Source organism: Cydia amplana, chromosome 26, assembly GCF_948474715.1.
Source record: "Cydia amplana chromosome 26, ilCydAmpl1.1, whole genome shotgun sequence".
In the NCBI taxonomy this organism is placed as follows: Eukaryota; Metazoa; Arthropoda; class Insecta; order Lepidoptera; family Tortricidae; genus Cydia; species Cydia amplana.
In genome coordinates, this window is record NC_086094.1 from 5388510 (window position 1) to 5416156 (window position 27647).

Sequence of the window (27647 nt, forward strand, 5' to 3'; positions counted from 1 at the left end):
TATTGGAGCGGCGTTCATAATAGCGTAAGCGCCAACCGCCATAAGGTACCTACCTATGTATATGTTTTAATTCACTGGGACTTGTAAGATAAAAGTCTGCGGTCAGAAAATTTTGCTTAAACTACTAAAAAATAAGCCTCTTTACAACAGTCGTCTCTTAAAATTAGATATAATATATTTCGTCTATAAATATATTACACAAGGTTTATTCGGGTAATTCCGGAAATCGGGTAATCCCGAAAGTCATTGTAAAATCACTCATTTTCCGTTGTAGTAAGAGTCAGCTTTCGGAATTATCCGCGACTATCGTTCATTCGGAAATACCCGAATACACTTGTAAATGCTTTTGTATAATATAACCATTATAACCATCTACAACAATTATTTCATTGGTTTTTTATAAACTTTTCAAGTATGTATGCGAAATTTAACACTAGGTGTTGCATGTTTTCTAATTGATAATAGCCCATTTTTTATACTTAGGTAAATATAAATCTTACACATAATTTGAGCATGATTCTTATTATCTAACATTATAATATAGATTATAGATATGTTGGTAAGAAAGATAATACGTGCTTGTACTTCTTTATTAATAAATTTAAATAGTAAACTGAAAAATATGTCATATATATAAAAAGTGACGAAACCGTCCAGTGCTGAAGGCTGGATTCGAACCGGCGTCTTTAGCTAACGTCTTGCCTTGAACCCCTAGGCCACTTCGCCACGGCGGAATCGGTCCCAATTTCTCGACTAAGTACATATATATATGCCATCTTAGAAAGACTTTAGGCCACTTGCACCATTCACTTAACCCGGGGTTAACCGGTTAAACCTGCAGTTACCATGGTTACCAGTACAATTTGACACTGGGTTAGCGGTTTAATCGTACCGGTTAACCCCGGGTTAGTGGGACGGCGCAAGCGGCGCTTAGGCGTCGTTGACTAACTCTAAGAGCGAGCACCTCGTATGCGAATACCTTACGGGATTCGATATAGCGAGAGAGATTGGTGCTGCCATCTATTCACATAACTTTAAATACCTAGTGTATATGTATAGGTATGTAACCAGTCATATCTGAAACCTCACACTTAGTTTTTGAAGTTTGCTATAAAATATATCTTGTACACTTTATGGTAAATATTAAACATATTACTACACTCTGTTGGCTTGCGATTTTCTCATTGGCTGCAAGATGGTGTCTAATACAACGGTCGCTGGATTTACGTTGCTGCACCTAATGAACAAAAAAACTGGTATAATAGTGTCATGATACTCATGATTGATTTATGTTGTTTACATTTAAGATATAATTATATAGATGGTCAAGCAATTCTTGCCAGTCGAAAAAGGCGCGAAATTTTAATTTTCTATGGGACGATATCCCTTCGTGCCTCCATTTTTCAAATTTGCCGCCTTTTTCTACTGACAAGATATGCTCGACCATCTTATAGCAGTTAAATACTAATTGTACTACTGGCAACATTATAACGATGCCCCGGGAGTTGGGAAAATAACATAATACTGCTGGCAACACGGAAGGTGTTTTTTCTTCTATTATTATAGTTGTAGGTCCTCGCTTCCAGTACGGGCGGTAAAGGTAGGTGGTGGGGACACGGAGCAAGTTGGACAGGCTCGTTCACTTGGGTCGAGGCAGTAAAAGGTCACATCGTGAAGGATATCGGTCCACAGACAATCCAACCTCTAGACATAACATAGTCGCGCTACCCCCTCTGCCACACATACGGTAGCGTTACTCCATCTTCGAGTCAATCCCGTGCCGTAATTGGTCCGTGTCTTTGAACGGACCAATCACGGCACGGGATTCGCTCACCTCGTCCCCCCGCACCCCCGTATTTTTGGCAGCATCGGTTTCATGAAATAATTGGCCTAAGCTCAGTCTAGAGGTTGGATCGTCAGTGGATCGGTCAGATCAAGGCACTGTAGAGGGTAGAAGGCTGAATGGCGCGGACGCGAGCGACGGATTTTACCGGCGATCCTACCCGCGTGCGTGCACCCGCTCAAATGCGCGAAGTTATAGTCTGTCGATTCGGAACAGGCCCCGAACGGCTTATTCTTTGTCTATTGTTAAGTGGAACCGCACGTGCTTCTTACCTGCCTAAAAAAATAGTTGGGCCGTTTTTACCGGTTATTGAATTACCACTCTATGGAGATTGCAATAAGGTACAAAATGAACAAATGGAAAAATAATTTGCCATTTCTTGTGTGGCAGGGACCACCCAAGACTACGGTTACTGAGTGCCGGCTTACCCTTTTTTCGCAGGCACGTGCGGTTTTACTTAACACAATAGACAAAGGATTAGCCGTTCGGGGCCAGCTTCCGATCTACGGACTATACCTACCTTGGAAACATATCGTTACAACGTAGCTCCGTCCAGCCAGTGAGCGCTTCGTACACCATCGTGTCCAACGCCTTGTCCGCCGGCAGCTCCCCCGTCAGCATTCGGAGCGCGATACTATAATAAAATAAAATAAACAGTGACATAGGTATCGACGTAAACAATATATGGAGGAGACAGTAAGAGTTACATAAAATACTTAGAGGTATACAACTTTTTTTTGCCGCCATTTTATTTTGGCGGTAAATATGACGGTTATTGCATGAAAATTAGTTTGTGTAGATACGGCAAATTTATTATGGAGCGTTTTACGACGGAACAACGTGTTTTAATTTCTTTGAAGATGCTAGGGTTGATGCTGTTACAGTGAACGGAGATCGCTACCGTGAGATGATAAACAATTTTTTCTCGAATCAAGTGACGCAATTGGGCTTGGAAAACATGTGGTTTTAACAAGACGGGGCCACGTGTCACACGGCACGAGTTACAATAGAAACATTAAAAATAACGTTTCCCGGTCGATTAATTTCGAGAAACGGTGACATTGACTGGCCCCCTAGATCGCCTGATTTAACAGCTCCTGATTTTTTTCTGTGGGGCTATCTAAAGGGACGTGTCTATGCTAATAGGCCAACGAACCTTCAGCAATTAATACAAAATATTCGAAACACTGTCGCTGAGATAACGCCAGAAATGTGTGAAAAAGTGATGAAAAACGCGATGAAAAGGGTTCGCATCTGCCATAGCTGCTAGAGGTGGGCATTTGTCTGACATTATTTTCCATGTGTAATTGCTGACCCTACATATTATATTTAACAAGGAATACATAATATTTTTTATGTTTTATAGAATAAAATTTCAAAAATAAAGTGTATACCTCTTATTTGGCCACCCTGTATATATATATTTCTTGAGTGATCTTCACTCTTCAGTTCAGTATAATTTTCAGTACATAATTCCTGCTCCTTCTTTGCATACTGTCTCCCAGATATTATAATATAAAATGAGGCAGGTATATCTCCAACTCACCCGTTTATCCTGGCCATGGTGGCAAGAGGTGCGTTTAGCTTGGCAGTAGCCGCCAAGTTTCTGCAGTACAGCAGCCACACGCAGTCTAGCTCTGTGTAGGTGCCCTGAGCGTTCGTTTGCGTTGCCTGCCATGATAAACACATTTAAATACTAAGAAATAATCATTTATTTACAAACAAGATATATACAGTACTAAAAGAACTTAAAATCTAGCTTAAATCTAAAATAGGCCCTTGAGGCACTGTACCAAGGATGCTGGCGACATTTCCTCGCTGTATCGCAATGCTGATACGTTGTGCGAGGTAGCCGCCAGCTCTTCGGTCACCGTTACGTCAACCAGACGCTTCGCGATTTCTGCGAACAACTTATGCGCGCTGGGACCCCATGGACCTAGAGTTTCAACTCCAAATGGAAATTCCTAATCTTTATCAAGAGCAGAGGCACAAAGGTGTGCCTTTAATACTTGAAGAGTTTCCTCGATTTGTCCGGGATCTCATCATCATATCATGACGATGCCAATGAAATCGACTGTGAAGCAAATTATATGATTTAAAAGTAAAAGGAGTTGATTTCTCCGCAATTCCACTCACCAAATAGTGCTTTCTAAGAGCAAAATGCAAGAGTTAATTTTTGTCTAAGTAAACTCTATTTTCGTTCAGTATATTTTATGTTAATATCAATAAAGCAGACCTCCTAACCGCTATTCCAACGCTAACCAAAGCCCGCCTCGGCTTCGCACGGGTCACACAAAACCTTAATAAATTATACACTTAAATCTTTCTAAAAAATCACTCTATTGATTGGTCAAAACCGTATGAAAATCCGTCCAGTAGTTTTTGAGTTTATCGCGAACATACAGACAGACGCGGCGGGAGACTTTGTTTTATAAGGCGGAGTGATAGTGATTTAGGTATATGTTTCTATAGTAGATTGTTAACTAAAGGCTTCGGCACAAAGGCGCGTTTTCCGGGTGGGGCGTGAGCGTTTTTTATGTAAAAGCGGCGCACCCCGCTCACCCGTGCCGTTAAAGGCACTCATTTCTGCCGAGGCAGTTTGGTGCTCGAACGCAGTATCTCTATTTTTCATTTCGAATACGAGGAAAGTATATTTGCATATGATTTTAAAAAACATGACTGAGTATACATTTTATAGGTACTGTTTCTCGCGGTTACTTACAATTTAGGTTAACAATTTAGGTTAATCGTTATTTATGGAATGGAGAGTTAAAAATCAGAATGGAAATTGTATAACAAATCCATTTAAAACCAAATTTCAATTGATATATCTTAAAACAATTGGAACCTAAAATGCTGTAGTGCAGAAACGTATCACGTTTTGCACACCTTTTAGAACAACAATCTGACCTGTTGACTGCTCAGATGATTTAGCGCATGCGTGTTGCCATCGATGTCTCTAGAAAGTTGCTGCTGGATGTTGGAGTTCAGGGCGTCGCGGTTCGATATCTGGTTGAGGACCATTCTGTCAAAATATAACAATTATTACTTAGGATAACTAATAAATGAAAACATTTTAAAATTAATACTACGCTACATATGAGGGAGTTGGAAGGGGCAGACCTCGGCGGACTTTTTCCGATCAGATCGGGGAAATCCTGAAGAAAGGCCAGGTCAAGAGCACCCTAAACCGGCGAGCGTGTATGAGGAGTGTTATGAAAGTAACGGAAGCGAAAGAGGTATGTCAGGATCGTAGCAAGTGGAAATCCGTGGCCTCTGCCTACCCCTCCGGGAAATAGGCGAGATTATATGTATGTATGTATATGCCAAAAAATTCAATTCATGCCAAAGATGCTTTACATCATTTTGGAAAAGAGCTGATACTCTTCAAACTGCTGGAGCGATTTCTATCAAACATGGCTAAGAACCGGAAACTCGCTATCACGTAAAACCGCATCCAAATCGGTCGTTCCGTTGGAGAGGTACAATGCCACAGACAGACCGACAGACAGGCATACATTGGTGTTAGGGCGTTTTTTTTTGGTGTCCCAAACACTTTTTTTTCAAATTTGGGTTTTTTTATGTTATTTCTACTCAGAATCACGAGCTCTTTCTATCCTAATAGGAGAAAAAAAGTGTCCTAAGGTTTTTATTTCTATTCCGTCACCATTTTTCATAGACTTTGTATGGTGGTCGCGTAATGTAAAGATCGAATAATGTATGGACATTTTGGGACACTTTTTTTCTCCTATTAGGATAGAAAGAGCTCGTGATTCTGAGTAGAAATAACATATAAAATCCCAAATTTGAAAAAAAAGTGTTTGGGACAACAAAAAAAAAAAACGCCCGTTAATCTGTTAATGTTAAACATATAACACCCCTCTTTTTGGGTCGGGGATTAAAACATCCCTCGTACTACATCCATACACAAGGCATTTTGATGAATTCGAAACAAATGCAAAACGTGACTGTACTTTTGGTTTTTTGTAGCCTAATAAATTAATAATGCACCAAAACGAACGAAATAGCGGAAATACTAAAAAGATGTTATAAAAGGCAATAAATTCATAAAATCTCATATTAATTCCGAATTCCATACTTAAAACACTTAAGACCAAAGAAAACATTTTTCCATTCGTCCAGGGAGGTAAATACGGACTACGTTTATGTACAGAAGGGGTCGTCCGCTAGTCCACTACCCTCTTAACACTTGACATCATTTCGATTTTCGTTGCGCTTTTGATCGTGGATAAACAATCTTCTAGTTACTAGTTAGGCTGTGGCCATTCCCGGCAGCATGCATCTTACTTCGTGTTCTTGTAAGCTCGTCCGAGATGTATGGCGGCCCGGGCCGTGCTCATGCCAACCTCTAGAACGTTCTCCAGCAGGTTCTTGCCGACGTCAAACTCGTCCACGCTCTCTTGACGAACATTCTGGCGTTTACTGGAAAAATATATAAGATGATAAGATTTAGTTATGATTTGCGGTCATTCAGAAATCATGTGATCATATTAGTTCTATTTTTGACCCCCCCTACCCCTTGGTGATATTTGGTGATTTTAACGCAACCCCCTCCCCCCTGCCACAAGATCACGTGATAATTATGATGCGGGACTTATACGCTAAGCAAGTCTAATGTCGTTTCTTCTGTATTGCGTATATATATGTTCAAGATTATCTCTCAGAAACAGGCATCGTAAAAATCTGCTTATCACTTATATATAGAAATAAAATAGAGCGGATTTATATTTGATCTGATTAAATTTTTGAGTATAATATTGTTGTTTTTGGCTTTCCCGCTTCAAAACAAAATTCTTGATTCCACGTGATATCTTTTCTCTAGTGCCCAGGCCAATTACTGGGATTAGTTGCCAAGCGGACCCCAGGCTCCCATGAGCCGTGGCAAAATGCCGGGACAACGCGAGGAAGATGATATTAAACTTACGAGAATGCGGCAGTGTTGTAGATCTCATTCTGCTTGGACTCCACCTTGCTGGGGTCCAGGAACAGCGCGTTGAACGCAAACACGTCTGGGTCCTTCAGCATCTTGTTTCGAACACCTTCCTGTAATAACAATTATATAATAAAATACCTCGCTTTTTTATTTTTCATTCAAAACTGGACTTTATTCGTGTGAATGTGGTTTCGTTCAGCTGTATAGAACCTATTTATATTTGTGCAACCAGGGAACCTATTTATATTCGACATGTAAAACTGTCAGATTTTGCGTCCACTTCAATTCAACAGTTGAATGAATCGCATGTTCATCAAGTGCGGATTTCATCATTGGGTACAACCAATAATTCAACAAATATCAACTTTGTTTTATTACTACTAAGATTATAACGGTTTGGATTGGTTGTCACCTAACTTAGTAAAATTTTGACACAGGATTGTTCAGATTCAACGGGAGTTCAACACGATACGTCAAACGTCGCTTGTCGAATAAGGTCCCTGAGAGCAAAGTAAGTTTTTGCTGCGAGTGCTGACTTTATAATTCCCACTCGCAGGATTATTCCTAATCCCATTCCAACTCCCAGCTACAGTTCTAGACCAAGTTCAACTGCCCGGTCGCTGAGCCTAGTCTAGGTCTGATCAAAGTCAGAAACGATACCGAAAACACAACTGGCTGAATGAAAGTAATGAAAGTTTCAAGTTGATAACATTTAGGCTGCACACTTTAAAATGCCACTCAAACTTCAAGGTCTTAACAAAACATACAGTTATGATAAAGCTAAATGTATAACTTCACAGACATTATATGCTAAGTGTATTAATGCTTACCTGATTCTCCCACGCCATCAACTGAATATTATGTAGCAACATCACATCCAACGTGAGAATCCCAAACGACAGTAAATCCGTACTGTTGCTCGAAATAATCGTCCTACTATGATTCGTACTAGTATAATTATCACCAAAGTATATATCCTTGAGTTTATTCATCACTATGCTTACATTCCCTTCTATCAAACTCTCGTTCAGTGCTTTTAAAAGTTGTCCAAAATCATTACCAGACTTAATTTTCTTTGAATAATTACCAGCAACCTCAAAGTCAGGATCTGAAACTATCCAATCGTGTAGATCTTGAACTTTTTCTATTAAATAACTGGTCATTGTATTGCTTTGCATATAATCGTCATATAGATTCTCGTCATTGTAATATTCTTCGTAGAAATCATTTTCGTCTTTTTTTAAAACTGCTACATAACCATCCGGAAGTTTGATATCTTGTTTGTTAATGAAAACATCAGGTAGAGTAGGTTTAAAGTCAGGTATATCCTTCTTTTCTGTGACTGCAACTTCTGTTGCGTCTAGCATTTTTGCGTGATCCTTCTTTTCAATCTTTCGTTCGGCATGGTGTATAATATCATGCACTGGATGCATTTGAGGTTTTGCTAGGAGACTATGGTTTTTTTTCTTATCTCTATTCGCAACTATGTTTTTGAATATGGATAGCTTCTCTAAGATCGGGAATTGGATATCATTTTCTAGTTCTTCTGAACTGTCGTTGTCAATGTTGGACAGCTCTGATTCGGTAGTTGTTGGTAGCATTCTCGGCTGCAGAATTGGCTGAGAATATATTGGTTCCTGTAAAAATTAAAGGAAAATAAAATGAGAATATTCTAAACGAGTTATTTGACAAAGAATAAAGTTGTTGAGAACCTTCCCGTCAGATGAGTATATTAGATTATAATCTTGAGAGTAACGACAGCTCAAAAGACTGAAAAACATTGGTCTCTCTAACACATCAATTTTTTCACCGCAGCGGCGGGAATATATAAAGTACGCAATATAAAAAATATACATACATGTGAACTGATAGGTAATAAGTTGCGTGGGCAGCGATTTTTTTTAGTGTGCGTTGTGAGGAAAAGGGATTTTGCTTATTGTTTTCTAGCAGTAAAATACCTATCTGTTTGTGTGAACTGTTAAAAATTAAATTGTATGTGTGTATTAAGTTACCATTTCTAAACCTTTTTATGCAGAAAGAAAATATATGTAGGTTCTAATGGTCATTTAAAAGTGCCATTTAGTTCAGTAAAAAGATCTTCACCCTTTACCTCTGCAAAAACCATTAACCTGCTTTTATAGGTATATTAAGGTAACTAATGTCCCATTCGAAGACCATAACACTAAGTAAATATACCGTAAAATGGGGTGAGTAGGGGCAAAACTGACATTCAAACCTCGATAACATTTTATTTTTACATATGCAAACTGAATGGTGTATATAATAAGTGTTCCGGACGTTTGTATTTTAGTTTTTATTTTATTTTGCGTAGTTCCATTTCATAACTTTGACTTTGACTTTCCTGTTTAAAACAGGAAATTCCACCTCACCCCGTAGTCCCTCGTAATTGGGGTGAGATGGAATTTCATACAAAGGTGATTTTGGAAGATTGTTGGATCGATTTTTTTTATTATGAGTATTACTATATATAGCTCCATTTTAAATTGGAATAAGTATACATTATTTTTGTAGCAGTACCCTAGAAATCCATCTCACCCCCCTTTCATCCCTTCTCTCCCCTTTCATAACCCAACTCTCCCCGCGAACCCTACTCACCCCATTTTACGGTACATATTATATTTTACTTTAGGTTTGTGACCTACTTTGGACCGTCGGAAGCTTGGTAGACCACCCCTGTTACAGGGAGAAAAAGGGATGGTAGCGCGGTAGCTGGTAGACGGGAGGTAAAAACTACAGTAACTGCTTCCCATTAGCATTAGGCGGTACGTTTGCTTGTCTGTCACGAAATTGTATAAAAATTATGATAAGAGCCTTGCGAAGCCTTGAGAACGTTGATTGCGAGTAAAGATCGGAAGAGCGTAAGCTTTCTACTGTAATAACAGTTTCCTGAGAACGCACCGAAGCATATATACGTCGCCAAATGATGGACTATTACGGTACTATTATGCGTACCATTACGCGTGGGTACCACTTTACTATGTGTGTACCATTATGGATACTTTATTAAACAACGCCACGCTTGCATGGGCACTCTTTAGGTAACGAATTGGGCCTCGTAGACAACATGCCAATCGCTAACGCTCCGTAGCGAACGAAACGCAACTATCACTGTCACACTAATATGGAAGAGTGATAGAGAGACACAAAGCGATTCGATGGCAAAGCTCAAGCGATTGTCACCTTGGCTAGGCCGCAAAGCTTGTTCCTACCCTAAACAGCGGCCTTTAAGATGGGAGTCCGCTCTTGAAGGTTTGAATCGTATTGGTTCGGAAATACCGCGGACGACAGTTCATTCCACAGTGAACATACCGGGGTCTCGTAGACCTGATGCCCGTAGCCCCACCGAGTGACGACCACGGTGGCGAGCACTAGCTCAGCGCACACAGCGAAGCAGGAGGCACTGGCTATGATCCACACCTTCAACGGGACCTGAACAAGACTATTCCACAGTGAACATACCGGAGTCTCGTAGACCTGATTCCCGTAGCCCCACCGAGTGACGACCACGGTGGCGAGCACTAGCACAGCGCACACAGCGAAGCAGGAGGCACTGGCTATGATCCACACCTTCAACGGGACCTGAACAAGACAGTTTATTCCACAGTGAACATACCGGGGTCTCGTAGACCTGATTCCCGTAGCCCCACCGAGTGACGACCACGGTGGCGAGCACTAGCACAGCGCACACAGCGAAGCAGGAGGCACTGGCTATGATCCACACCTTCAACGGGACCTGAACAAGACAGTTTATTCCACAGTGAACATACCGGGGTCTCGTAGACCTGATTCCCGTAGCCCCACCGAGTGACGACCACGGTGGCGAGCACTAGCACAGCGCACACAGCGAAGCAGGACGCGCTGGCTATGATCCACACCTTCAACGGGACCTAAACAAAACAGAAGAATAAAGATCAGTTTACACTGGTTGATGAGTTGAGTTGAGTGTTTATTTTAGCCTACAAACTGTCATGCAGTTCGGCGAAGTTTTAAAGAAAATGTTGTATTTAAGGGTTTTGTGTACCTAAAGTAAATAAAAATTAAAAAAGAGGTGACAATTGGCCAAGATATTTTTTTTATGTGATAGCCAGCAAATAAATGTACCCAAATATCTGAACATCTCCTATATTATCAAGACGTTATTTTTAAACTGGTTGTTCCCATATGTTGGAGCACCTCAGCTGCTCAATTGTATGTACAAATTCACCAAATGAGAGCAAAACCACCAACATTTCATGTTTATAGTATTGTCCCTAAACAACCCTTACATAACCGAAATCTAAAAATGTAATACCCGTATATGAGAGCGTCTGGCGTCCGCCAAAACCTCTCGATGTTGCTGGCTGATGACTGTTCATTAGTATTAATACTGTAAACATTAGCTTACAGAAGTCTTGGTAGTAGGCATTCTACAAGCGCTCGTTGTTAACTCGGTATGCACTCGGCATATCTTAACTATACTCGATGGGTTAAGTTCGGCTGTAGTATAGACAGTATAGTATCTATAATATAAAGATCATCTCACCGAGGTCTTCGTAGGCAGTCTACAAGCGCTCGGTGTCGGCGGTAATGGTCGTCTCGCTCGCTCTACGCTTGGTAGCGCTCGCCGGTACTCGCTGGGGCAAGATCGGCTGTATTCGGTGGTGGTCGTGGCGCGGCTTGCGCAGGAGGACGCAGAAGGCGGACGTTTCTCGTATTCGTAGTGGAACATCTTGCTGAAATGATAGATTCAATGTTAACTTGGTTGCTGCAAACGCAATTTAGAAATCACACAGTATATAAGGGCCACTTGCACCATTCACTAACCCGGGGTTAACCGGTTAAACCTGGAGTTATCTTGGTTACCAGTACAATTTGACACTGCGTTAACGGTTTAACCGCTTAACTTCAGGTTAGTGGGATGGTGCAAGTCGCTCTTATAAATACAGTCAGGTCTGAAAATATCGATACGAACAAAGTGCCAAAAATATGTATAGGTACAACACCTTATTGGCCATATAAGGTAGTACATACTACATACATATTTTTGGCACTTTGTCCGTATTGATATTTTCAGACGTGACCGTACGCAAGCGAAAAAAAAACAAAATCAGAAAAATTACATTAACACGAAAAATGGAATTAGAGTCCGTTTCGGCTAACTTTGCACCGACTTCAACAGAACAAAGTGAAGTAGTGTCATTATAATGGTCATATTTTATAGAAATTTGACATTAATAATGACATGGCCACACTTTTTCATTGCAAATGGCATGCAGAGTTAACTTGGTTCGGCTCTAGCTTGGGTACGGTGACAGTCGTCATCTCAATACATTGTTTCGTTTTAAGGTGTATAGAGAAGATAGCTGTCACCGTACCCAAGCTGTGTGTATAAAAGAATAAGGGCCCGATTCGGATTTTCTAATAGACATCTATCAGATATCTTTTAGACATCGCCAAGATACGATAACGATATGTTTAAGATCTAACCTGTCAAATTTGACATTTCCGCGATTCTGGAAATACTCTTGAACGATTTCCACAAGATATTACTTAGAGATCTAATTCACATCTAATAGATATCTAACACGATCTATCGTAAAAGTGACATTGGTTGCCCGAATTGCGCTGCAAAAGAGAACTAGTTGAAATCTAAACTATAACGTATCTAGAATGGATCTAGTACGTGTCGTCTCTTGTGAATATCTTGAAGTTCGAATACGGTAGTAAGTTACCTAGGTAAATCAGAAGTACCTAATCATTGAAAGTCACAACACAACAGTTGTAAAACAACTTATCGAGAAATCTAGACTGCGTCTGTGTCCTAGTCTTGCGAACCTAACCATCGTGTCTACCGTTGCCTCATTTACCACCGTTTATGTACTGTTACATAACTAAAATTATTACTAACTGCTAACCACAGACATATTTTTACATAGAAGCACAGAGTAAATAATAGTACTAGGTACAGAAGATTCACTCTCTAACGAAACGCGTCTGTTACGACAGATAGGTACAGTGGTACACCTATGACCGCTAGGTGGCAGGCGCGACCAGGCGTCCGTTCCGTAGCGGTGCGCGGCAACTACTATGGCTAGGCACCAAAATTGGTGTGGGCCGCATGTACTTGTAGGTACTTGTAGCGAGTGAGCCACGCCTGATAGAAGTCACATGTAGCCTTTGCCATTATCATTTAAGGTACTATTCGAAACCACTGAAACCAGCATTATTGCAGGAGTTTGTTGTGGTTTTCGTTTTTGAACTTATTTTTTATCAAGCTTTTCGCGAGGTCTACAGCTCACGGAGCCACAGTTGGATCTAGGTCATCTAGGTACTACTCTTGAGCCTAAGCACGTTTTCCCATAGACAAGATGAGCATTAGGGCTCAGCACCGTGACGGCTCCGTGACGTGTGCGGAGCGTGACGGACTAAGTGACGTGAGAATGTAAAGGGAAAGAGGCTTCCATGGAATAGGTACTAAGTAAGGGCTCATTTAGACAGTGCGAGAACTCGCATGCGAGTTTCATTACATTGCGTCATTTGATCGGTCGGCTGAATTGATGTAACCTCAATGGTCCGCAATCGTAGACGAGTTCGCGCGCCGTCTAAATGAGCCCTAACGGAGGAGATGTTTAAGAGAAAAACCGGCCATGTGCGAGTCGGACTCGCGTTCCAAGGGTTCCGTACATAAGTCCGACTCACGCTTGACTGCACATTTCTAATAGATTTTCCTGTCATCTATAGGTAAAGAACTATTTTGTGCATTTTTTTGAAAATTATAGACCCAGTAGTTTCGGAGATAATTAATGGTCAGACAGACAGACCCACGAGTGATCCTATAAGGGTTCCGTTTTTACTTTTGAGGTATGGAACCCTAAAACTAGGAGTATTGTTGATAATATATTTTAACTTTTATCTGTGAAATTTCGAGAGTCAGACAAACCTAAGTTGGTAGCGGTTTTGATAGCACCGACTGTGCAAGTGTTAAGTAATTGGTAAAAGTCATAATTTCATGAAGTTTGAAGTTTAAAATAACACTTGCACAGTCTGGTGTATCAAAATCGCTGCCAACTTAGCGTGGTCTAACTTTATAGGTACCTAATACGTGCTAATACACATTGTTGTTGCGAGAAAGAAATGATTTAAATACCAAAGTAATTGAAGATAAATAACATACTGACAAATGCCTAAGATAGAAAGCCTTTGTGCTATAAAAGATAATGCTTAGGAAGGAATCACAATAGTCATAACACGAATAGCGTAATTAACACGTTAAGTATGTAGTTATTAAAAATAATGACGCCTGAGGACAGATTCATGGCATGATTGAGAGATATTCACACGACCAACATACCTTAATACTTGTTAACGACCCTCTTAACTGTTACTAAATTAACTGTCATTTTTATGACTAACTACTAGTTAGACATAAAAATTACAGTTATTTTTGTAACAGTTAAGAAGGTACAGTCCGCAGCAGGGCGGTTGCTTAGCGGAAAAAGTGTTCTTTATTCCCTCGAAAATAAGGTACCGTAAACTAGGTTATTTGGGGACAAATGGGGCGTCGTAGACAATAAGACAATGGGAATATTCCCCGATTAGGTACCTACCTATATAAATGTGGTTGACATCAGTGTTCTTTTTACGATTAATGAATCAGGATTTACCAGTCTTTTTAGTTTTAGTGTTACTTTTCAGATTACAAGATAGTCAAAAAACATTGTATGTACATACATATATACCGCGGTATTCGGAAAACAAGATCCGTTCTAGACTAGAGAACGATACGATATGTACTAGATCCGTTGTAGTTTAGATTTCAACTAGTTCTCTTTTGCAGCTCAATTCGGGCAACAAATGTCACTTTTATGTTAAAATATCGTACCTAATAATATCTTGTGGAAATCGTTCAAGAGTATCTCCAGAATCGCGGAACTGTCAAATTTGACAGGCTAGATCTTAAAAATATCGTTGTCGTATCTTGGTGATGTCTAATAGACATCTAATAGATGTCTAGTTCAAAATCCGGATCGGGCCCATAGTTACACCACTGCTTTAGAGCACCAAACTACCTCGACCGAATTGCGTGCGTTTCATCCCTTAGTTAACAATCAACCATTATGGCATAATAATCATATTATAATATATTGTATTATTAACTAGCTTATTATGTACTTTTGTCTGCATTTAAACTAACTGTTCCAAACTAAGCTCATAGTCTTTCGTATCCATTGACATAGATATCTAGGGACTGGCTTTACGGGCAATAATAATGAGGCATGACAGGGGCCAGTACAGCGGTGTGAAATCGCTACAACGCGATTGGTTGATGAGTTCGCATCACGCGCGCGATTGGTTGACGAGTTCGCATTACGCGCGCTATTGGTCGCAACTAGTGGCGTTAGACTGCACGATTGGCTGGAATTCGTGGGTAGCACCGCTGAACTAGTACGATGTTTAGTGCCCCATTAGCCCGTCCTTAGATATTATACGTCAATGTTCGTATCTCAAATCTATGAGTGGTCCCACAGTTACTACCGTACTATTGTTTACCTACATCAAGGGCAGGTCAAACTTAGGCAGTTATTTCAAGAATGCTACCTATTAATTAAAGTTAATAAATAGCAATTACATCTTGTGGTGTCACTCAGAAGTCATTCTTGCTAATTTATTAATTTATTTAAACTTATTGCGCAGTAAAAAATGTGTAAAAGGCGAAATTAATGCAAGAAGGCATTCTCTACAAGTCAACCCTCGGGCCGGTGCGGAAAATATATTTACAACACTGAAAAATTAAACTAATTTTGTATCAAGCAGAAACGTCTGCGAATGATGCTATTAAGTTTAGAAATAAATTAAAATTGGAAAATTCACTGTCTTGGGTGGGACTTGAACCCATGACCACTCTAGATGTCGCTATATACCCATCCAGCACCCAGGTACGGTAGATGTCGCTAGAGCCTCCCTAGGGCTTATATATGGTGGAAATATTTGCTGTATTGGGTACGGTCTTGGTAGCTCAAATGGCAAAGCAAAGCAGTGATCCAGTGGTCGTTGGTTCAAGTCCCACCCAAGACAGTGATTTTTTCCAATTTTAATTAATATCTAAGTTTAATACATTAAAATTAAATTAATATGGCCATATACATTGACGTATATCTCAGGACGGGCCTTACGGGCACTAAAAATGGTACTAGTTCAGCGGTGTCACTCACGAACTCGAGCCAATCGTGCAGACTAACGCAACTAGTTGCGACCAATCGCGCGCGTGATGCGAACTCATCAACCAATCGCATTGTAGCGGTGTCAGACCGCTGTACTGGCCCCCTGGGCTGTTTGAGTAATTTGATTTGATTGTTAATGTTAATTTTATTTAAGTTTTCCCTTATTTTTGTAAGTACATTGTGTCCTTTACTGAGTGCCACCTAGTCCATCCACTGGGCCTTACTGAAAATCAGCGTCGCGGAATGTGCCATGTGGCTCATACCGTGACACCTAGCTGAGTGAGGACCATTTAGCGCAACCTCTCATTTTGTGTTCTCTTTGTTAGTTTTTGAGGTTAATGTTATTGTGCTAATAAATGCTTTCTTCTTCTTCATGCCCCATTATTTGCCCGTAAGGCCAGTCCTGAGATATATGTCAATGTAGCGAGACACCGAAGATCTGCCCGCGCCAGTGCCCCCGTCTTGCGTGCCGGTGTCGTCACGTGCCATTTCCCGTGTCCGGGGCCGGTGGCCGGCGTCTTCTTATTTCACCTGCCTAAATGGGTCAAGCGACATTGGTGACAACTTAGAAACTGTTAGAGCAGCGGTCGGCAACCTTTTAGCAGCCAAGGGCCACATAGTAGTTAACACTTTGTTAATATTTATGACTTTAAAATGAGACATTGTCGTTTGTCAATATTACATACAAAATAGCCAGGGAGACTCGCGGGCCGCAAGTGACAGGTTCACGGACCGGCTCGCGGGCCGAGGGTTGCCGACCGCTGCGTTAGAGAAAAAACGGTTACCTATCTCATCTCCGTAAACCTTTGAAGCCGATTATTAAAACCCCGAAATGTTTTATCATTCACTTGACCGAACGCGTTTATTCTAAAAACTTTATTTTGTGACCCCTCTGGTCACCAATCTAACCTAAACTAAACCAATGGTTTCTATAGGATGCCTTTTTCCATAGTACGGAATTTTTAACGGTTTTAGAAAAATGAAACTTCGGGCAAACATATTTCGAAGTTGCAACATATTTATGTTACCCAAGATGACAAACGTACATACATCGACCAACGAATAGAAAACATGTATCGGGATGACGCATAGAATTAGAATAGACAAGAACAACTGTCAATCTTCAAAAGTGCGACCAAAAATGAAATGCAAGTGTGTGCGTAAATTGTCTATGTGAGATCTTTCGCACACTTCAGCTGTCTGTCAAGCGCGAGCGCGAAAATGACAAGTCTGTGGGATGACGGTTGCATACATTCTTCAAGTTTCGATTGACATTTTCCATCAAAGATTGTCATTTTGGCTATGCAACCTTGGGTGTGATAGATTCTTCTCTTAAAGAAACTTAATCGCACCAAGATCTCATTTAGACGGTGCGAGATCTCGCATGCGAGTTTCATTACATTGCGTCATTTGATCGGTCGGCTGAATTGTTGTAACCTCAATGGTCCGCAATGTAACTGAAATCGTAAACTAGTTCGTGCGCCGTCTAAATGAGCCATAAGTGATAAGAATAGGCATGTACCTAGACATTTATAGGTAGGGTATTTAGCTAAGAGGCCCGTGATCTTGATCGTGAACCCTTAGTTAACCCTCAAGTACATTAACTAGTCTATTTTTGTTCAAATAAATTAACATTAGTAATGACAATTAAAACCCAATACTTCGAAGCAGCACGCAGCAAACTAATTAAATGTAAATATAACATTACTCAACTAATTTCCCAGTTTCTCTTGACACATTAAGCTGTAACTTTTATTTTCTATCAAAGGTCACACTGAGTCTGGTTTGCCTGAATTATTACAGCCTTACGAATACTTGCCAACGCTCATTTTACTTTCAGATCGCGACCCAAGTGAACTATTGTGCCAGTACCCGAACTGTTTACTTACATAATAATACCTACATATATTTAGATACAAACCGTTTTTCAGATATTGTCATAGACATAATTATAATAGTATTTTATACAATCGTGATATAATGGAGAGCTTTTCAGTCGAGTACCGTGTTTAGGCAACGAAGCTTGCTGAGTTGCCTAAGTAAGGTACGAGATTGAAAAGCTTGATTATATCACTAATGTATACAATACTTTTTCTACGAGTCAACAAAAAAAAATACTTAAAACTAGTAGAAGAATCATATATGTAGGTAAAAAAACCAAAAGTATACAGCTAAGATGCGCGAGCAGCCGCGATATCTTCATTCATACTCGTACGCGACCCGACCCCCGCGCCCCGCGCCCCACGGCCGGTTGGTCAACGACACCTTCTCGTAACTCATGAGGCCCTGGTACTTGCTCCGCGCTTTCGATTGGTCAATTTCATTATAGTTGACTAAACTGTATCGAAATTAATATTATAGTTGACTAAACTGTACCGAAATTAATATTATAGTTGAGTTGGGGTCCCATAGTGAAAAAAGTATGCGATTTCACTTTGGTATACGAAGTCTTAATTCAAGCATTGCAGTCGACGAGTAGAAAAATATTGTAATATTTGATGATACTGTACCTATACTTTATATTGTACAGTGTATATGTATTTTAACTATTACTATATACTTGTAAAATTTTAGGACCACACCGGGCCGAGGTTTCCGACACTTCTTTTTCTATGACGGATGATCGGTGATCACGCGATGCTTTCTAATTTCTATAGAATACTTACGTGTCGGAGACGCCTCGTCCGCGGCCGTTTCAGTGTGATTCATCCTTAAAGGATCAATATACAGGGTGCTTCCTGGCTGTACTCCTCAAACCTCAAACTGACCAACATTTGTTCAGCAACTTTTAAAAATTATGAATCCTTTAGACTAGTTTAGACTTCTTCTTTTTCATACAAAATAAATATTGCCTTCAATGTACGCTGACATCAGTGTGTTTGACATTGACGTTGCTTGTCACGCTTTAAACATAACAAAATTTGCAATACATTGCGTCTTAGAATAAACTTTAAAGTGTAATAAAAATCAAAACCTGAGTTATTTTCAAAAGTTGCTGAACAAATGTTGGTCAGTTTGAGGAGTACAGCCTACAGTTTAATTTATTGCTCCTGTTACAGGAAGCACTCTGTATTATATCTATGTCTTCACAGAATCCCAACAAATTGCAACCCAATCGGTGTATAGTCGGCATCAGATATATCGGAGCGGCCAAGATGCTCACAAATACCTAAACTCGTCTCTATTGTCAAGGCGTGCGTGTTCAGATATTTTTGAGTAGGTACCTCGGCCGCTCCGATATACCTATTTACCTGATGGTGACTGTACGTGTACGCGTTAGGTAACCTACCTATGGTACGTAACTCGTTCATCTTTATCAAACAATATGTAACTTCCTGGAAAACATTGCACGGATATATCCGACCTGCTTCTTACTATAATTAGTGCAATGTGCTTTACGTCTCACTCTCTCAATAAGCAAAATGTGAGACGCAAATACTAGGGTGCTGTTTGGATGGTGGTAGTTATAAAATTGAAAAATGGCCATTATATTGTTTTTTTTAGGAAAACGATATCTGAAGATTCTGAGGACCCGAGGAGGCCCTTTAACACTAATCTGAAGTCGAAAATGAACGAAACGGTCGCCATCTTGAATTTCTTTTTTTAACCCGATCTTGATCAAAATCGATATCTGAGGATCCGAGAGGTCCCTTAACACGAATCTGAAGTTGAAATGGGACGAAACGGTCGCCATCTTGAATTTATTGAATTTTAACCCGATCTTGATTGATATCTGAGGACCCTTAACACGAATCTGAAGTTGAAATGAAACGAAACGGTCGCCATCTTGAATTTCTTTATTTTTAACCCGATCTTGATCAAAATCGATATCTGAGGACCCGAGAGGCCCTTTAACACGAATCTGAAGTCAAAATTCCTCGAAACGGTCGCCATCTTGAATTTCTTTATTTTTAACCCGATCTTGGTCAAAATATGTCAAAATCGATATCTGAGGACCCGAGAGGCCCCTTAACACGAATCTGAAGTTGAAATGAAACGAAACGGTAGCCATCTAGAATTTCGTTATTTTTGTATCGAATTTGACGAAATTTTTATATCACTTACGGGTGCGGCGCACCAAGGTCGCGGTGCAGTGCGGTAGTCAAATAAATAAAGCAGTTCGGTTAAAAAAGTGGCATTAAAGTGATAGTTTCCTAAAATCCTGTCCTAATGTTCCTGTTTTTCATTTTATTTTATTTTAATTTGACGATCATTATGAGATATCCGTGCTTAGCTTAGCCATATTGACATAGTTTTGTTTTATTTTATTTTATTTGACATTGTTAATAATTTAGTTAATTAATCGATTGCTTAAAATAATGGTTTTTAAATTGTGTATTGCTTGACATTTGTATAATTATAATCAACTGTTATTATCCTACTTGGCGATCATAATATAAATTCGTATAGATTAGTGTAAAATAATTGGAAATTAAACGAACTTACCTGTAAGTGAAGTTCATTTCAATTATATTAGCTGCACAAACTTCGAAATGATATATAACTATGTAGTACGCGCTTATCATTTTAGCCTATTCCATGAATGTTACAGAGAGGCAAAGCCAAAATTAAAAATATGTATCTGATTTATGAACGTAACTCCTACGTTGAACGGTTCCCGCGCTGTCAACTGTCAATGTCATTTAGTTTAGAGTAACAAGCCAAGACATAACACTTTCACTGCCAGTAGCCCGCTAGGGTTCTCTATTCTTAGGTACTTATCGCTACAAAGCGGAAAAAACATATAGTATCCGCTATGCTTGTAGCTCACGCTGGCAGTGAATATGCCAATAGATGGAACAACTTGGCCCCCAATTCAGCAAAGCCAATATTACCATAACTTTGACAGGGATTATAGGTACACGAATCCCTGGTTGTCTCAGGACAACGTGGGTACTGGGTGGGATGGGTTATCATTTCGAAGTTTGTGCAGCTAATATAATTGAAATGAACTTCACTTACAGGTAAGTTCGTTTAATTTCCAATTATTATTACGCTGCACAAACTTCTTCAATGATATATAACTATGTAGATGTTTAGAGATAAGTATTCAAAGTTTGTTTTGGCTTTGTATTATAACAATGAAATCGTTGATTAACAATGATTTATTATTTCATTTTAAATTGGGTACCTTTTTAGTTATCTGTAACTATTTCCAAAATATAGGTAGGTATGTATATTTAGTTTACAACATTATTTAGAGATCTAGTGATATCATTTCATCAAACTGTCTATCGTATAGTATATAGATAGTTGAAACAAAAATAATTTGATCCTTATTTAGTAATAGGTAAGTATTTTCATTTATACCACCAAATACCACATAAAAACTTAATTATTATAGGAATATCAAAGAAATCAAAGGATAGCATGAGATGCAATTATTGGCGAATACAACAACTAAGTATAAGCAACTCTTGGCAGTGTGTTGCTGGTTACACCTTTAAGTAACACTTATTTTCTCATTTATCATAGTAAGGATTTACCAAAATTATTGGATGGAACCATGATTATGAAATTGAGAAATATCATTAAGTACAAGAATCACTCCACCTTGATGTTTTTCTTCCACTAATATTAACTCCTAAACGATTTACGGTTGACACCAACACATAACAGGTTAAATAGGTGGTGAAAATAAAAATAAATCTTTTAAGAATTGACTTAATCCCTCTACAAATCGTTTGGGAAGTGATTTTTTCATGATTTTGAGGGCAATAAATAATCACTAACAAGTTAATAACTACCATCACGAATATTATTGTTCATTATTTATATATAGGTAATCAATGTTTTACACCTCATTCAATTTAAAATTAGTGTTTTCCCTGAAAAAAATAATGCTATGGATAGCATGGGTTGCTGAAATTTATCAATCAGAATAACAGTAAAGTTTGATGTTTTATCAAGGACAGGGTTTTGCACGTTGTGTACAATCACAACAGCTAATAAAAGTGATAAAGTAATTTCTTACTTTTTCTTAATACTGTAATGAATAATTTTCATTAGTTGGTGACATTGTTAATCAATAATTTAAGACCGATTAAGGGTACTAGGTCACACTTTAAGGTTGAGTTTTGTGTAATCGAAAAAACGTTCTTCATAAAGTGTTCAATTCTATCATTTGAGGAGAGCCTATTCTCCAATAAAAGCACAAGAGCAGATTTACAATTATTTACACATCTATACCTAGCTCCCTCATTACATAAGTAATGCTATTAAAACGGCAAGCACTTCTGAAACAGATGCCATAAAATAATTAATGTAATTATTTTTACATAACATACACCAGTATTTCAAGTGTGTGTGTGTGTGTGTGTGCTTGACGGTGTAGGGCGCAAGGGATTACACTGTACTGTACTCCTTTCTCCTCTTCCTCTTCTCCTTCAGTGATGGCTGATGGCACTTCCTGGATAACACTAGGGTAACCAGGATAAAACGCTGTTGAAACTTGAAACCAGTTAATAAAATATGCTTTTATATATGAGAGCTGGGGCGCAAATCTATACAATTATATGTAAGTACATAGGTATGCATATAAATATTTCGTAAACTGAGTAGTTACAATGACCGTGCCTTGATGCCTTCTACTTTTCCTAAATTTTAATACCTTAGATTTCGTTTCAGTTGGAAGGAAAACATAGATAAAATATTTTTTGCAAAAGCATCTAAGTACTTATGTAGAAAAAACATCTGGGTTACTTCACCAGGATATTTGTATAATATCCAATAACTCGGTAGGTATATGGATTTCCAAAATGTTGTAAGAAATTTCAAATTTAATTTTCGTTAAATCTGAAATCTTACATTATTTTCTCTCAATCAGCTTATGACACTTGAAGCACATATAGCATTTAAGTAGAATATTGTAATGTCTCTTTTCACACCACTGCTAATGTTCCTAGACATAAAAATACTGTATTTCATTTCACCGGTTTATAAATAATTGCGATAGCTGTGTTGTCTTCTCTCAGATGTATCTCAGTGTGGTAAACCGGAAAAGAGGGTCTTTAAACATAAACAAGACCACCATAACCTGAACAAAATTAATGTACCTAATGCATTCTATTAGGCTCATTTAATAATTTCCACACGGGTGTAAGTGTTACTGTAAGTAATTAAATATCTGCAAAAAATATATATTTATAACCCTTTATTTTAATTAGCCATCAATATACGAAATTCAGTATAGGTACTTTTATCTATTCAGCTCTTTAAATACACACATAACCATATTCATTGGCCAAACTTGTAGCTATAGGTACAACAACCCATTTATATGAGCAAAGTTCATTAAAACTAATAACAATGCGACCAATATATAAAGGACTTTATCTGTTGTTTAAGTTTGTATTTGTCCTTATCGGCTAAAGAAATAATTCTAGTATTACCCAGCTTTCTGAGGTAAGTACTAAGGAGCTAGTTTCATTTGATTATAGCTGCATATAGGTAATGGTATCAAGACTAATTAAGTGTATTTTGTATATGTATGCACCTACATAGTATAAAAAACATTTATAATAATGAGCTTCAACAATAGATATATAATCTAAACAATTGCTCATTATGTGACCTCTAGATCTTAGACACTTCATGAAAGGTCTGACACATATCGACACCTAGTCTAATAGTCTAATAATTGGACTTATGTTGTCATTACTTCATTAGTTTCATAACAGTTCCAATTCCCTGTTGACAACCTGTCAGATCCCACGGCTCAGATTTGAGCCAGAACGCTTATGGGTGACGTCACACCTGGGAGTTGACGGGTTAAACTGCTTAGTTGCAATAAATTGACTTCTTAAATATATAGGTATCTGTATTTATTTCTCTTAGGATTTGGTAGAGAAAATATTAAAGTCAATATTAAACTGTATAAAGTGTACATTATTTTATAAGAACATCATAGGCATATACACACAGTATATATCACAGTCACATAGTTTTCTAGTATTTGACTATCAATTTCACAGAATTGATCATATTTCGGAATTGTAACCTTCGGTATTGGCACTGACAAAAATTTAATTTTGTATGACAAAATCCTTGTAAATATTGAATATGATGTCACTGCAATTAAAGAAGTGTATTTAAATAAACCACAGCTTTTGAGAATTTGTTCTAAATGAACACAGGCTGTTGTAATGTCACTTGAGTGCGACCACATTGTGACTGCAGAGAGGAAAGTGTTGCTCCGCTTCTTTATCGCTGCTTTTGACCAGGGTTTTTGTATGTTGTAATGTTAAATGAATACTTTATTATATGAAACAAATACAAGTAACAGCAAAACATACATTGGAAAATATGATTGATAATTGAGCCCTTGAAGTTGAAGTACCGGGCCGTAAGCCATTCGTTTTTCTGCTAGATTTTCTTATAATATCACTTGTCGACAGCATGTTTAAAAATAAAATAAAAAATCTCTAATGCCATTTATTGTGCTTTAGTATTTAAAGGACCACTGCCTTAGCGAAGATTCTCAGTGATGATAATCACACAAAAGACGGTCAGTCACTTAAAAGCGACACCAGCTTGTCATAGCCGGTTTCAGCACAAAATTGATTGAGAGCTAAATCATCACAGTTAGCAAACAAATACTTAGCCTTGTTCCTTACTGACAAGCATCTCACCAATAGAGCACCAATAAAATTTTTACAGCGCAGATTATTTTGCATAATCTTGTTTGGGTCATACTGGTTTTGTAATGTTCTTAATTGTACATCTGAAAACAAACAACGAGGTTGTCCTATTAGGATTTTTCCATATCCAAATTTCTGGTGCCTCCGTCCCATGATGTCAAGATTTACTCGCTTAATTCCTTGCTTGCTGAAATAAGAATAAATGTTTTAATTCACCTACTTGAAGTCATAGTACATACCAAGAGACGGCCTAATTTTGCATACCACATTGATTAACTCATGGGGTTAAGAGCCGTGTCTAGTCTACAAAACCCAGTTCTAGCAAGACTTGTGGCCTTCCACTGCCATTGGCAGGTAGGATATGAGCCATATCTCAGTGCTGTTAGTAAGGAATAAGTGACAACACCACAATGCCCCAAAGATACTGGCATTGAATGCACCTAGTATTAGTATGTGAAAGCCAAGTCCAAATATCATCAGAGATACCTAGGTTAGTACTCCAAAAAGCTTAGTATAGCTATTTTGCAAACAGATGCACCTAGAATAGTGCTCCAGAATGCAGTGCACAGCTCAGTCACCATGTGCAGTTAGCAGACAGACACACCTATAATAGTGGCCCAGAATGCACAGTGCACAGCACAACCACCGTGTGCAGGTAGCAGACAGATGCACCTAGAATAGTGCTCCAGAATGCACAGTGCACAGCACAACCACCGTGTGCGGTTAGCAGACAGATGCACCTAGAATAGTGCTCCAGAATGCACAGTGCACAGCACAACCACCGTGTGCAGTTAGCAGACAGATGCACCTAGAATAGTGCTCCAGAATGCAGTGCACAGCTCAGTCACCATGTGCAGTTAGCGGACAGATATACACCTAGCTAGAATAGTGTTCCAAAAAATCCAGAATGCACAGGTTAGCACAAACGTCGAAAATCATGAACAAATATTTCTTACCTTGCGTTTATTTTCTTTCGGAATTTTAGATATGTACATTCGGTCGCTGGCGAGCGAGGAGGGCACAGATTGCTTTTTATACGCCACGCGAAAATCGCTTTTTTCTCTACGCCGCTGGCGGAGATGGAGATGATGATGCTGCTAGATTCTTATTTTGATATGCAACATGTCCGGGTGGATAGTCATGCTATCCACGAAACGACGCCGCCTTTGACCTTGGTCGCGAAAGTAGCATTTTCTTCTTCAATCTTCTTGTATTTTCTTCCAATTTTGTAATTGGTCGGACTGTCGTACACTAATATTTTATTTTTTCACATATTTATTATATATTTACTATTATTTCCTATTAAAAAAGTTATATTTTATTAAGCCCTAATGGTCTAGGCTAACATGAATAAACACAATGACATTGACAGTTGACAGCGCGGGAACCGTTCAACGTAGGAGTTACGTTCATAAATCAGATACATATTTTTAATTTTGGCTTTGCCTCTCTGTAACATTCATGGAATAGGCTAAAATGATAAGCGCGTACTACATAGTTATATATCATTGAAGAAGTTTGTGCAGCGTAATAATAATTTATAATGTAATTTCATATTATGAAATAAATAAATCTAAATCGTAATTTTAAACTACTATTATATATAAATTAACATAAATTGTATTAATGGTAGCTTAGCCCTTAATTTGGCAGAAATCACGGCAGGTCGTGAGTTTAAAGCTCCTCGGCGCTCAAGTGTATAAATGATTCTGGTTAAAAAAAATACAAAAAGAGGATCAATACAAAAATTGTGTACAGGGGCCCGTTTCTCAAAAGCTTGTATGTAACTTGTAAATACAAGTGGATGTCACTTTTTGACAGCTTCTGTCTTAGAAGCTTTTGAGAAACGGGCCCCAGAGCCCCCAGAGCGCCAAATTAAGGGTTTAGTTTAGGTGATTAAATCGTAGGTATAGCAAACCGATGCTTCAGTTTACTCAATTGCCGAAAAGATAAAAAAATATTTTATTTATGTTAGTAATATAAAACAAGCATATTAGGTAAAACATGCTATAAAATATAATAAAGGTACGCACTTGTATAAATAAAAGAAGTTAGGTAGGTATATCACGAATACATTTTATCCGAATCAGAAATCGTTTATTCTATTGGTGATAAACTTTTAAATTGAATGCAAAACAAGAAGTATAATACGACAAAAGAAAATTTAAACATATACACATGTAGGTACTTATAGTTTACCAGGAAACGAAATGTACATACATACATATGTACCTACAGTCGACATCAGATATATCGGAGCGGCAAAGGTGTTCACCATATCTGAACACGCACTCTACGCCTTGACAATAGAGGCGTGTTCAGATATTTGTGAGTGCCTTGCCCGCTTCGATATATCTGATGGCAACTGTACATACTTACAGGTACAAAATGTATGTAGGTACATATGTCCAAAATATAGGTAGTTAATATCCTTGTGGATTCAAATAAGAATAAGGTAGAACAAGTAAACAATCGTGTTGTTTTGTTTTGGTAACAATAGTAAATAAAAGCATGCCTATAAAAGTACCCACCAAGCTATTTAATCCGTAAACTGGAACAGATTAACAAAACAAAATGAGAAAGTCACTGAATCGGTAACTAACTGTCACATCACTACACTTCTTTTTATTCCGAACGCGCTTTTTTGAAAAAAAAAGTACAAAATTGGCGCGTACTTAAACGTCAACGTCTGATGCGCGCGCAGGCCTTTGGCCGACTAAAGAACTGTTAGCTTCGCGCGAAGATGGCGAAAGTAAAGAAATGTCGTACTGTTTATGCGAATAATTTTAGTTTATTAGTCATTTTATTTGTGCCCATTTCTCCGTGCGGGGTCCAAATTGTGGTTTTCGCCGAGTAAAACGTTTAGGCCTGATATTTACAGGTAGAAAGCCAAAAAGATATTAAGCAAACAGTCGGGCTTGTTTAGAAATCCAAACGTAAATTATTTAATTATAGGTACAGTCGTCATCAGATATATCGGAGCGGCCGAG

General features: G+C 38.6%; 1 protein-coding gene across 1 annotated transcript; it reads right to left on the reverse strand.

The window, feature by feature from the left end:
- Positions 1-1121: 1121 nt before the first annotated feature.
- Positions 1122-10242, reverse strand: LOC134660116 (uncharacterized). The gene is made up of 8 exons (XM_063515820.1): positions 10128-10242; positions 7628-8434; positions 6789-6907; positions 6152-6286; positions 4754-4868; positions 3390-3514; positions 2364-2477; positions 1122-1237 (listed from the first exon to the last, which is right to left on the reverse strand). The coding sequence occupies exons 2-8, from the start codon at positions 8396-8398 to the stop codon at positions 1156-1158; spliced, it is 1461 nt and encodes a 486-aa protein (XP_063371890.1). The 5' UTR covers positions 8399-8434; positions 10128-10242; the 3' UTR covers positions 1122-1155.
- Positions 10243-27647: the final 17405 nt, after the last annotated feature.

Coding starts and splice junctions, on each gene's coding strand:
- LOC134660116 (XM_063515820.1), bottom strand. CDS start 8,398: ATGCTACCAACAACTACCGAATCAGAGCTGTCCAACATTGACAACGAC. Junction 3,515..4,753: donor ATCATCTGAGCAGTCAACAG/GTCAGATTGTTG, acceptor TTATCATGGCAG/GCAACGCAAACGAACGCTCA. Junction 2,478..3,389: donor ACCATGGCCAGGATAAACGG/GTGAGTTGGAGA, acceptor ATTTTATTATAG/TATCGCGCTCCGAATGCTGA.